We start from the raw sequence: 12,591 nt of genomic DNA, 5'->3' as shown, positions 1-12,591 counted from the left end.
TGGAGCCCTAAAAGCATGAATGAAGTCTTTGTCCCTACTTTTTGCTTGAATTACATATTTATTCTTTTCTTTATTACATTTTTCAGCCCCAAAGAGTGGCCCACGAAACCTTCAGGTGTACAATGCAACTTCACATAGTTTGACTGTGAAGTGGGATCCTGCCAGTGGTCGAGTGCAGAGATACAGGATCATTTACCAGCCTATCAATGGGGACAGCCCTGAACAGTCGGTAACTAATTTTGAATTGCTATAGTTATTCAGCTTTTAAATTATAGTTCTTCAAAGTAATCCATTAGAATAATTTATTTTCAAAGCACAACAGTGTATGTATTAATCACCTTTTAGGTGAAGATTTGTATTTATAGTTAATAAGTATATATTTCCACCTTTTTCCTTCTCCCCTGTCAAATCCAAGATAGAATGCTCTTTATGTAGCAAAAATAACTTTGCATACAGCCTGTTTTCTTGAAAATCACATAATCTATAGATATAACTAGAACAAAGTTAAAATGTGTTGAGGAACAAGTCAATCAGTACGTGAGACTACAGGTCACAGATAAATAGTTATCACAACAATCAATAATATGAACTACCATGGCTACTTCCATAGTCCAGAGTCTTCCATTGTTTTCGTAATGTGGTTCATGTGCTATCAGAGGGACTTTGCTGTGGAACATACTGTGGACAGTTGAGACTGTATCTTAGCACGCTAGGGACAGAATAACCGCCCAGAAGTAGCAGTTGCAAAAATGAATCCATGCAAAACATATGCTAGGGAAGTGTTTAAGGTATTTTAGTGTCTTTTAATATGATGGAGCAGCTGTAACGGTGAGGAGAGCCAGTACCGTATGATCAGCCAGCTTTCCCTGCATCGTCAGCAAGAGCTCTGTTGACTACTGGCAGCCTACACAACAAGCCTGGGAATGGTAATTTAGACAGCCTGTTTATCAGAAATGTGTGCTACTTAAAAATGCCCTATTCTGCAGTGGGAGGCTGTTGTGGTTACTGCCAAATGACTCAGAGGAACAGTCTCAGATGAGAACCACACTCATTTAGCTTGTTCCTGTAATTGGAAATCACACATACTCGGAAGCATATTAGGAATGTTTACTTTAGAATCACTTGGATACTTAATGCACCCGTTTTTACTCTGTTCTGAACAACATGCATTTGAGTTGAGGTAATTGAACTGTTGAATGAATTGAGTAGTTGAATGCAAGTTTAGTAAGAAATCACTAGTAGAATAAAGAATGGCAGTAAGATTTATTCATATCTGTAATTAATTGCTAGTACTGGAGTAAAAAAAGAATTATGAGCATTCTGCTGAAATTTGTGCACGGAATAGACTTAATAGACTTCATCATTCACAACCAGATATAGTCTGGCAGTGGCAGTTGGAGAAGACACCTGTTTTTGAGGACAGCACACAGAACACTCATGCTCTGTTCATGGCATTTTACTGTCTGTCTGCAAATAATTCTCAGTCATATGATAGTAATTCCTTGTCTGCTTTTTTTGTTACTGTGATATTTGATTAAACTGCAGTTGCTGGGTAGGCAGTAGCAATGTCCCCAATGAAATATTTGAAATAGGATTTCTAGAAGTTTTTTATTACTCTGTCTTTCATTTAATGGCCTCAGCACCAAGAAAGAGCACAGGTGATTTGAAGACAAATCTGCAAAAACTGCACACCAAACTCCAGAGACCATCATGATCATTTAGGGTCAGATTTTGAAAGGCAAATAGATACTAAAATATGGAGGCAGCCATGATGGGATGCTAAAAACATTTATACTTTGAACTGAGCTTTATACACTTGAGTACAAATAGAAAGTTTCCTTGTAAATGAAAATAGTACACTTCTATGAAATGTGAAGGTGTATAAATGCTTGCTCATTATCACTTCTTCATCATCAGAAGCTTTTAAGTGTTATGACAAACGTATTAGCTGAATAGGCTTTGAAAATGTGCAGATAGTCTTAAAAGTACAAAGGATGCTCTTGAGCAAGTGTAATTTCACACATTTAAAAACCAAAAAGCTCATGATTCACAAACACTGAAGATCTAAGTATTATTCTTATTGCACTGTAAGTCTTTTACTTGGTGGAGATTATGATCGCAGGATTATATGTGAAAGAAAAATGGAAGTGAAAACTGTATAACAATTTTAGACTCTTAACAAAGATGTTTTAGAAGCTGAAGTATCACGCTGTAAAATTTTTGAAATTGAGCAGAGGCAGTGTTGATATTGTATCAAATGTACATTAGAGATCTGCAGTGTTTTAACTTGTTGCATGCTTGCATTCTACCTGAGAGCAGAGCATAAAGAGCCCAATTCAAGGTCTGTCAAAATGAATAAAAGACTCACGTTGATTACAATATGATATAGTCAAAGGCAATGCAGAGAAACATCTCTGTGCTGGCACAGAACTCACAGTTGATATATAATTGTGGTTATAGGCAAGTCTAGAGATATTAAAGAATACTGGCTTTGTGTCACTTAGCTCTGTCTAAACTTGCTAAAATTAAGATGTAGTAAATATTATTATTAGTCAATGTCTACTGTCAGTGTCAGTCACAAGAACATTGCAGCACATAATATATCATAGTGTTTTCCACTCTGCATCAAATGCTTACATTCTTCACTCTAACAGTAAGCATATAAGGAGCAGCATAAAAGGATTTTAATCTCTTTCTTTTGTTTTACTGCAGACTATGGTTGGAGGGCGGCAGAACAGTGTGGTGATACAGAAGCTGCAGCCTGACACACCATATGCTATTACTGTCTCGTCAATGTATGCAGACGGTGAAGGGGGACGAATGACAGGACGAGGCAGAACCAGTAAGTAACTTCTTGCGATCTTCTTATTAGGTGCAAAACAATATTGATGTATTGCTTTTCAAATTAGCTGAGAAAAATTTCTTGTGGTGAAATTCATCCCATCTGTATTTGTCATTTGTCCTTTGGTGAGTTTCAACTATCTAAAATAAGAAAGCCTCTGAGTTTACTGGCTGTAGAGAAACCCTGGACCACTACCTTAGACTGAATGCCCAGCTTTTAAGGCTGAGAGAAACCCTAATGCTACTGTGGAACTTCTTCCTCATTTGAATCTGTTTAATTGTCTTATGCCACAATTTAATAAACAGCTTAAAGCATCTGAAGGCATGTGACTCTCATATGTGTGCTATTAAGCATAAGTTTACTACTTTCCTGTTAGCACCTTCAGTTCAGAGGCTGACCTTTACAGTGTGCACTTTGAGACTCTACTATTTTATGTTGATAGCATTGTTTTGATCCTGCTATAGAAAGCACTGAGTAATTTACTACCAAAGGCACTTCAGGCATAAAACCCAAATCACTATTTTTAATTAATTAATTAATTAACTATTAATTCATTTGTACTTAGTTTACTATTGAGCCTGCAATGGAAAGTCATACATAGCAATGTGTTTGGTGAGGAATGAAGAAAACAATCCTAATGAACTCATTGTCTAATTCTAAAATAGTGTCCAGAAAGAAATTTTCTTATTATATTTAGCATTCCTTATGCTATTGGATGGGACTGATGTGTTCTGATTAATGAAGACAAATAACATTTAACATGAACTATTAAACCTGTTTTTTAAATTTCCTAATGATGCATTACATAGGCATGATCTGATAGCACAGGTGAAATAATGTGGCTCCACATTTCTGACAGCTTATTGATCTGTTTCAGAACCTCTCACTACTGTGAAGAACTTGCTAGTTTATGACCCAACCACCAGTACTCTGAACGTTCGATGGGATCATGCAGAAGGAAGTCCTCGCCAGTATAAAGTGTTTTATGGACCTACAGCTGGAGGTGCAGAAGAAATGGTAAATACTTTGTGTGCATCTCACTAACTGTCTCGGATAAATTGCACCTCATCGTGCTAGTGAGAGAAATACTGCTGAGTGAAGAGGGTCTTGTTTGCCTATTCACTGGCTTTTTTTTCTGTTCATAGCTACCCTGGAGAAAATGTAGAGCACCTCCATGGAAGTTAGTTACTCTCATATGTATTACAGATGTTTGATTTTATATGGTAGACCTTCAGTGATTAGTTCTTAGCACAGGGATTTAATACCACACACAATTTTTTGTTTGTTTATTCTTAGGGAAGTGCATGTGAATGTAAAGCTGACTTCAGGGTGTACAAAAGGCTATAAAGTCAGCAGACCTCATTTCTACCCATTTTTAGTGCTAAGAAGTCATGTGGCTGTGGGCAGTCAGCTGGGATGATATTTGTGAAAGTGGAAAAATCCACGTAGATGTCTTATTCTAATCTCCTAAAATTACTTTATTGCTAAAGAACTAAAATAATCTTGAAAATGGGAACCCTTGTTGCAGACTGGGAAAATGTTATTCTTTCCCACTTGTGTTTCTTTTTCCACATCTATGCAATTTGATGTGCCTGTGAAATGAGGAGTACATGAATTGCCACTGTTTCAAGAGCATCTAGAGAGCTACTGGTGATAAACATTCTTAGATGCTGTGGAGTTTTACTTTCTAACATGAACTGCTCATTACTTCTTGTCATTAGCATGTTGTAATGTTATGTAATGTTTATTTTTTTGATTTAGAGAGTGGCCTTTTAATGCCTTTGAGCTGCTAAATAGTAGTCATTAAAGAGATCACTGCAGATTCTGCTACTGTTATTAGTAGAACAGGATCTGGACCCAAAAGTGAAGATACCTATAAGGGACTGTGTAGGAGAGGCATAGGATTTAACAGCCATTTTTGTTAAGTCCAAGACAGAACCTTCTTGAAAGACAATTCCAGAAGAGACCATGAACTCTGTTACTTCAAGTTTCACCTTTTGTAAAGTTTTTATCAGATCCGGTCTAGAAATGGGATGTGGTGGAGGAGTGAGGGAGATACGAAAAAACTTAAACTTTTGCATATTTACATAAACATCATACTCCTACCTTTTTTAAAAAACTTGTAGACCACAGTACCAGGAAACACAAACTATGTCATCCTGAGGACTCTTGAACCCAACACACCTTACACTGTAACTGTGGTTCCAGTTTTCCCAGAGGGGGATGGTGGACGTGTCTCTGACACTGGAAGAACATGTAAGTAAAATAGTCCTTTTCAAGAAAATGTTAGGATTTTTTGTGTGAGTGGCTCAGATCATTAGAAATTGATTTTACAACAAATGTGGAAGTTTATTTTCCTCAAAGCTAAAACGTAAATGTAAGAAACTCTGTTTACCTGCTTGGTTATGGTTGCAGCTCTGTAACATGTTCGGTTTTCTTTGCTTATTCAGGTGGAGGCTTTTAGTTTACTTTCCTCAGGCAAGCTCAGCTCTTACGTTGTGCAGCAAACTTTACTGTTTACTTCCACACAATAGTAAAATTTTAATTGTAATGCCAGTAGCAATACTGGTGAAAAAATGGCAAATATTCGTGTTAATCTATGCTAATGTCCATACTGTGTACTTAAAATTTTCCAGGGATTTTGAGCTCCTAATGTCAGCATAAGCTGAAATGTGTAGTTTGTGGCTACTTTTCAAACCTGTCTGATCAACAATAGAGTAACAAAGTGTTATGATCATATCTTTAATTTGCAGTATAAACATATGTACTTCGCTGCCTGTCCAGGATGTTTGTAAAGACTAATCACTGAGATTCTTAGATTTGTAGTCTGGGGTAACAAAAGTAATGTATTCATCTTGGGCTGATGCACTTTCAGCTTCCTTTGACCACTGTTATAAATTCAAGTAGAACTAGAACTTACGTAAGCAACTTTGTAACACTTAATTTTAATTATCCATGATCTAGTGGAGAGAGGAACACCGAGAAACATTCAAGTTTACAATCCCACACCAAACAGCATGAATGTCCGATGGGAACCTGCTCCAGGTCCAGTACAGCAATATAAAATTAATTACTCTCCACTGTCTGGCACAAGGCCATCAGAATCTGTAAGTAATTTAGGTTGTTTTACTATTCCTTAAAAATGTGTGGCAGATATTGCTTCCTTCAATGAATGTAGAACAACAGTAATAAACTCAGGCCAACTGTCTGCCCAGGAGTGTCCCTACTGAAAACCGTGTCTAAGGGAATCTAGTCCATTGTAAATAAATGCTTAATTTGGTGAAATAAAAGAAATAAGAAGTAAGACTCTCCTGTTTAAAACTGAGTATTGAGGATTGAGTATCCTTTATAATATTACAGGTAAAGATGAGTTAAAATAAACCTTTTTTTTTTTTCCCCCCTAAGAAGAGAGAAGGAAACAACAAATATTTATTAGGAAATGTTTACTTATGAAACCAGATACCAAGTTTATGTGATTTTACGACTAAACCGTCTGTTTACCTCAAATCATTAGTGTTTAAGTAGGTCTTGGTGAGCAGTGAATTCTAGATATGGGTAAAAATTCGCCCTCCAGACATGAAGAAAGAGTTCTTGGATTTGTATAGGAATAGGTACAGTTTTAGAGCTAAGCCTGTGAATGTACTCACACAAAATGTACACACAGATTGTACAGGAACAGATGAATATGTTTTTATGTAAGGAAGTGTAAGAATTTTTAATGAGTCATTTGCATCTGTAAAGTGAAACTGCATATTACTTCACACATGAGTGGGAACCTGTCTATTAGTAGCTGTTCTTTATGCGTCAGTAGACCATGACAGAATTTACTTTTTTGAGTTCTGTTCTTGAACGTTTCTTCTTTTTTTCTGAACTATTTTCATGTAAAATGTGAAAACAATCAATTCCATTTGCAGAATGAGAGCTCCTTATGCATTTGTTATTTTTTTTTTTGCACCTAGTCTTGAATTTTTATCAATATTATTTGGTTATTTTAAACTTGTATTATTTTTCTTGGAAAACGTGCAGCGTGGTCATGTTCTCAGATTTTTTGTATTTCATTCAAATTGTTCGTTCTAACAAGACGTGATATAAACTGAAGCTTTTTTATATAGGTGCCTTTTGTTTCTGTTTTAGATTGTGGTACCAGGCAACACTCGTGATGTGATGCTAGAGCGCTTGACTCCTGACACTGCTTACTCAATAAATGTTGTAGCTCTATATGCAGATGGAGAAGGAAATCCAAGCCAAGCACAGGGAAGAACATGTAAGAAGCAGTCAGTACTTGCTTTGTGACATATATGTCAAAATTGGTGTGTGAAGAATTTATAAAATTGGTTACAATCACAAGTAGTGTAAGCCATTCAGTGCAACTCTGAGATCAATGCATCTGAGTTACGGCTGAAGCAATTATAGGCCTCCATGGAAGGGAGTTTTTGCTATGTTGTCTGGCAGTTGTGGTACATGCATAATCACCAATGTAATTTTTGCTTGTGAAACAAGCCTAATTTGAATATTTAAGAATTTAAAAGCTATTTTTTAAAATGTGATTGCTGATAAGTAGCAATTTGTCTTTTGGAAAAAAAAAAGCACATTAAGATGGGTAGAATTTGCTGTCAACAGAAAAAAATGTGCTTCATGTTCTGTGTCTTACATGATAATTCTATCTGTAACCTCCCCAGATGTTTGGTTTTTGCTGGAGATGCCTAAACACCAAAACCTCCTTGTTACAACTTAGCTTGTGGGATCTTGGTTGGTTTATGCTTGGCTTTAAAATTCATTATAGAAACAATGTGTAAAGAAACTATGGCAATAATAGGTCACCTCTCTTTTGCTGCTTCTATGCTTTCTCTGTTAAATTCCCGTATTCATTTAAAACTGGCTAGTTGTACTTCTCTGGAAGACTCTGAGAAGCAGAATGTATGTAGATGCTCACTTTGCGCATCCCTCTGATGTTCCATACTGCTCCAGTTCCTCCACTCAAGACCCTATTTCTATTTAAGACCTTCAGGCACTGCTATATTATCATTGACTAAATATACCTGTATATGTTTATTCAGGGTTTCAGGGAGGGGTCCTTAGCTTTGGCTTCAGGGCAGCATTTGAATCAGTGAGAGTGACACTGAACTGCAAGAATCATGCTCCATACAACCTTCTGTATTTTCTTTCTTTAGTGCCTCGCAGTGGTCCAAGGAATGTGAGAGTGTTTGATGAGACCACTAACAGCCTTTCTGTACAATGGGACCATGCTGATGGGCCAGTCCAGCAGTATAGAATCATTTATTCACCCACTGTGGGAGACCCTATTGATGAATATGTAAGTTCTGTAATTCCTTAGTAAGCACTGAGATGTTCTCAGTTGATTCCTTAGATGACAGAAAAACAAAGACAGCGGTTCTACATGTACACTTTACATGCTCTATGGGTTTTTTGGTCGTTGTTGGCAAAACTGAGAAGCCATGGTTCTGTGGTTTGTATGAAACAGTTTTGTTTGTTTGTTCTTTATTTTTTTATTTTTTAATCTTTTTTACAAAGTTGCAGAACATATGTGGTTTAATGAACCAACTTGTGTGTAAAACAATGTTAAATATATGGATCACACATTAATCAGAAGATTCTGCGCAGAACCTGCTTCCTGACATTTGGTTCAAACACTGTGCTACGGTGAATAGCCATCTGCTACTTCAGAGTCTATTGATTATAAAGTCAGTGTGCTAAGATATAGAATAAACATAAGTCTGCATTTTATAAATTGAAGAGAGTTGACAGTTTAATAAGAAAGCAATGGTAACTTTGATTCAGCATCTAACTTACTTTTGTAAGGTTTGGTATGAATTGTGTTTATGTTTAATTTCCTGCAGCTTAATGATAGCACAAGTTAATCTGAATCTTATAAAATTCTCTCAGTGTTTATAGCAAAGCCAAGCTCAGATCCTGTAGAGGTCAATGACAGAATGCCTGCTGACCATCACCAGCCGAAATGTAACATGTATAGAGCACTATTTAAATGCTATTACTTCTTATGTATTTTTGTATAGGGCATGCTGAAAATTCAGTGGTTGAAAATTCCCTACTGGACCTGTTAACCAGGACACATATGTTTTTCAACCCATGTATCTTCTTTGCAGAAAATATTGGACATTTCATCAAAATAACAAGTCTTAAAAAACCTGAAGATTTTTATAAAGTAATAATGGAAAATGTTGACTGGGACATGCTTTTGAGATAGATAGCTCAGGTTACTTTCTGTAGTTTCAGTGCTTTATGGCCATTTTATGGAGCAGTGTCACTTTTTGGATTATATCTGCTTTTCATTAGACGGGAGCAATGCTGCACGGCTGCACCAGGAAGTTGAGGAGATTGAGAGATGCATAAATAGGCACATTTTTACATTTCAAAATATTTAGAGCTTCCTTCTCAGACTAACTTGTTTCTGCCAAGAAAATGATATCTTAAGATGAGGATAATGAAAAGGTAGAAATGAAACTGATGAGTAGCGTGGATGACTTTGACTTCCATCCCCAGTTTAGGAGCGTCTTCCTTTCTTTTTCTGTTTCCAAACACGTCATCATGACTTTTTCCTTTCTATGAGGGAATAGTACTGAAATCTTGGTAAGGAATGGCAGCATCTCAGTCTAACGTGAGGGTAGGGACTGAAGAATCAATTTAATTTATCTTTTTGTGCTGACTACAGTGTTTTATAATTTAAACCAACAAATACTAATAATTGTTTATAGGCTATAACCCTTAAGATATCCTGAATGACTTTATCTACAGTGGACATAACTGCACCAAATGTCAAAACAAATTTTTGGTTCTAATTACTGTCATTGTTGATCAGTTACAGGATTGTGAGTTTGTTTACCTCTATTTCTTTTGTGTTCTAGACAACAGTTCCTGGGATAAGAAATAATGTGATACTACAACAACTGCAATCAGATACGCCATACAAAATTACTGTTGTGGCTGTGTACGAAGATGGAGATGGTGGACAACTGACTGGAAATGGCAGAACTGGTAATTAGTTTCAATATTGTATATTCTTTTTTTAAATGTAAGACACATATTCCTTGAGCACGCCAACATTGTTAAGGTTTCATTATGTTAATTACATCTTTGACGTGATTATTACCTGACAGAGTTACAATGTAAGTTTCTAGAGGTTGAAAAACAGTCACTGGTCTAATTAGAGTGTTTTTCTTTCTTTTTAGTTGGCCTGCTTCCACCTCAAAATATGTATATAACTGATGAATGGTACACACGATTCAGAGTTTCCTGGGATCCTTCACCATCCCCTGTTCTTGGCTATAAAATTGTGTACAAACCTGTAGGTAAGAAAACCTGTTCATTCTGAGTATACCACTTTCAGAACAGTGAGTGGCTGATGGGTGATTGGAACAGAAATCTTATGTATCATGAAATGTTTATGTTTAAGGATGTATTTATTTCCTTTGTTTACTGATTTTGATGGAAGCTTAAGTCTTATTATCAGAATTTTATGAGAAGTGCAAACTATCAAACACGGTGTTTCATACATTCAACTACAAAGATTGAACCATATAGTTAAAATTTAATACAGTGACTAGATAAAGTCCTAGAGCAGACTTGGTTTTTCTCTCTGTAATACCTCTTATCCTTCTGAGGATATGAACTGGTGTATGTGAGATAAGTATCGGACAGGTATTTAGGTACTAATGTCATTCAGAACCTTTGTTTTATGTGACAGTGAAACAATATGCATACCTTTCTATAAGTTAAATTAATCAGAAACATTGCACAATAGCGAATAAAGCTACATTTATGTTTTGTTTGCAACAGTCTAATACACTAAAATTTAAGAAATTAATATGTTTTGTTTTAGGAAAAAATGAGATTAACACTTAATGACATGTAAAAGACGGTGGATGGTTTTGTAGCTCACCTAATCATGAATCTTTCTTTCTGTCTGTACTTCCTTAATGCTTCCTTTCAATTCAAGGTTCAAATGAGCCCATGGAGGTTTTTGTGGGAGAAGTGACTTCCTACACCTTGCATAATCTGTCTCCCAGTACTACTTATGATGTGAATGTTTATGCCCAGTATGATTCTGGAATGAGCATACCTTTGACAGATCAAGGCACTACCTGTAAGTCAAAATAAATCTGTTGTAGTCATGCTAGATACATATGCTGATTTGAGATAATGTTGATTAAGAGAGGATCTTTAAGGCTGATTTTTAGAAAGTCTGAATATCCTCTCATGGAAAATACTTATCATCTGTTCATGATGTAGATCTTAAAAACACTAAGCTTGGGAACAGTAACAGAAATATAGTTTTAAGTAATGATTGGATGATATAAAATTTTCTGGTCTGCTTCCTAAAATTTTATTCAGCTATAGTTAGAGTCAGTCTTTAACTGTTTCCAGGGTACTACAGAATCTAACCATGCTGAACAGGTCTAGGCTTTTTGCTAGTCTACTTTTACCTCACAGGAATGTCCAGTGACTGAAACTTCAGCTTTCTAGAAGGAGATGATTTTGTTATGGCCTCAGTTAAGAAACTTCTGAAAATTTCTTCAGTTAAGATGAATCAAGCATCCTGAGTTTTGTTGATTCAGTACATTCTTTTCATACTGCCATATATATGGGTCAGATTCTGATTTTTGGAAGTTTCTTATTTTATAAAGAACTCTACTTACTTCATGTGAAAACTCATAAAATTGGCTGTTACCCAATATGGGAAGAGTATCAGACTTTGGGCCTTTGTAAATAGCTAGGCTGGGATCTCTAGGGCATAACATAACATAAGTCAAGTTCTGGACCAGCACTGCTAATATCATTTTCATTTTGATGTGCTTCATCCATGACATAGTGTTTTCCAGAAAACAATTTATCTCTTTCTCTGTTCACAGTGTATTTGAATGTCACTGACCTAACAAGTTACAAACTGGGTTGGGATACTTTCTGTATCCGATGGTCACCTCATCGGTCAGCAACTTCCTACAGACTGAAGTTAAACCCAGCTGATGGTAAGTGCATTTTATTTTTTTGCATTTTCTGGAAACATAGTTGTCTTATTTCAGTGATGGCACCACTTATTTGGGATGGTGGCAAGTAGCTACCAGAAGCCATGATACATCTGGTTAAGCTTTAAAGCTATGAACATAACCTATTCTAGAGTGGTGAAACAGCTGCAAAGAGGGAGTGCTGCTTATTGTCAAGGTAACTTTCATTAGTGGGAATCTGCTAGTTACCTGGGTTTCACATGTGCACTGCAATGTTACTCTCCAGAATGCTCCAGCGTGCTTAATCACCACATAATCTTGGTCTAGAAAGGCTTTTGTGGAACAAGAATAAGACTGCTGTCCCATCTGCTCCAACCTGCTCTCAAGAGGTCTCTAATTTCTACACTTTTTGTACACATATTAAAAGGCAACTAGTGGGTTCTAACTTTCTTTCCATTGGGCTTTTTTTGACAGGTTCCAGAGGACAGGAAATCACAGTACGTGGATCAGAAACGAGCCATTGTTTTACTGGCCTCTCACCAGACACAGAATACAATGCTACCGTCTTTGTTCAGACCCCTAACCTTGAGGGACCTCCAGTCTCTATAAGGGAGCGTACAGGTAGGTAACAGATACTGTGAACCTGAAGTTTTGGCTATAGAACTTGTCTTGTTTCAGTTGTAAAACTTGTCTTGCTCCTAAATACCTTTCCATACCTCTTTTAAGTGATCTTCTTTCCTCTTTCTCTCAGTGTAATGTCAACTGGAG

At 36.4% G+C, this 12,591-nt stretch overlaps 1 protein-coding gene across 1 annotated transcript in view; it reads left to right on the top strand.

Annotated features, from left to right (window-relative positions):
• The window catches only part of COL12A1 (collagen, type XII, alpha 1), an 88,819-nt gene that overhangs the window by 38,253 nt on the left and 37,975 nt on the right, over window positions 1–12,591 (top strand). Inside the window, exons 29-40 of the mRNA XM_009697683.1 lie at window positions 87–229; window positions 2,713–2,842; window positions 3,720–3,859; window positions 4,969–5,098; window positions 5,807–5,949; window positions 6,977–7,106; window positions 8,014–8,156; window positions 9,727–9,856; window positions 10,051–10,170; window positions 10,818–10,964; window positions 11,731–11,847; window positions 12,298–12,444. Of these exons, the coding sequence (XP_009695985.1) occupies window positions 87–229; window positions 2,713–2,842; window positions 3,720–3,859; window positions 4,969–5,098; window positions 5,807–5,949; window positions 6,977–7,106; window positions 8,014–8,156; window positions 9,727–9,856; window positions 10,051–10,170; window positions 10,818–10,964; window positions 11,731–11,847; window positions 12,298–12,444 (1,620 nt within the window). The remainder of the gene's footprint in view (window positions 1–86; window positions 230–2,712; window positions 2,843–3,719; window positions 3,860–4,968; window positions 5,099–5,806; window positions 5,950–6,976; window positions 7,107–8,013; window positions 8,157–9,726; window positions 9,857–10,050; window positions 10,171–10,817; window positions 10,965–11,730; window positions 11,848–12,297; window positions 12,445–12,591) is intronic.

The sequence above is a fragment of the Cariama cristata genome, unplaced genomic scaffold, assembly GCF_000690535.1.
Source record: "Cariama cristata isolate BGI_N322 unplaced genomic scaffold, ASM69053v1 scaffold423, whole genome shotgun sequence".
Classification (NCBI taxonomy): domain Eukaryota; kingdom Metazoa; phylum Chordata; class Aves; order Cariamiformes; family Cariamidae; genus Cariama; species Cariama cristata.
The sequence above is the reverse complement of the archived record's forward strand: the minus strand, read 5'-3'. Positions and strand labels throughout refer to the sequence as shown.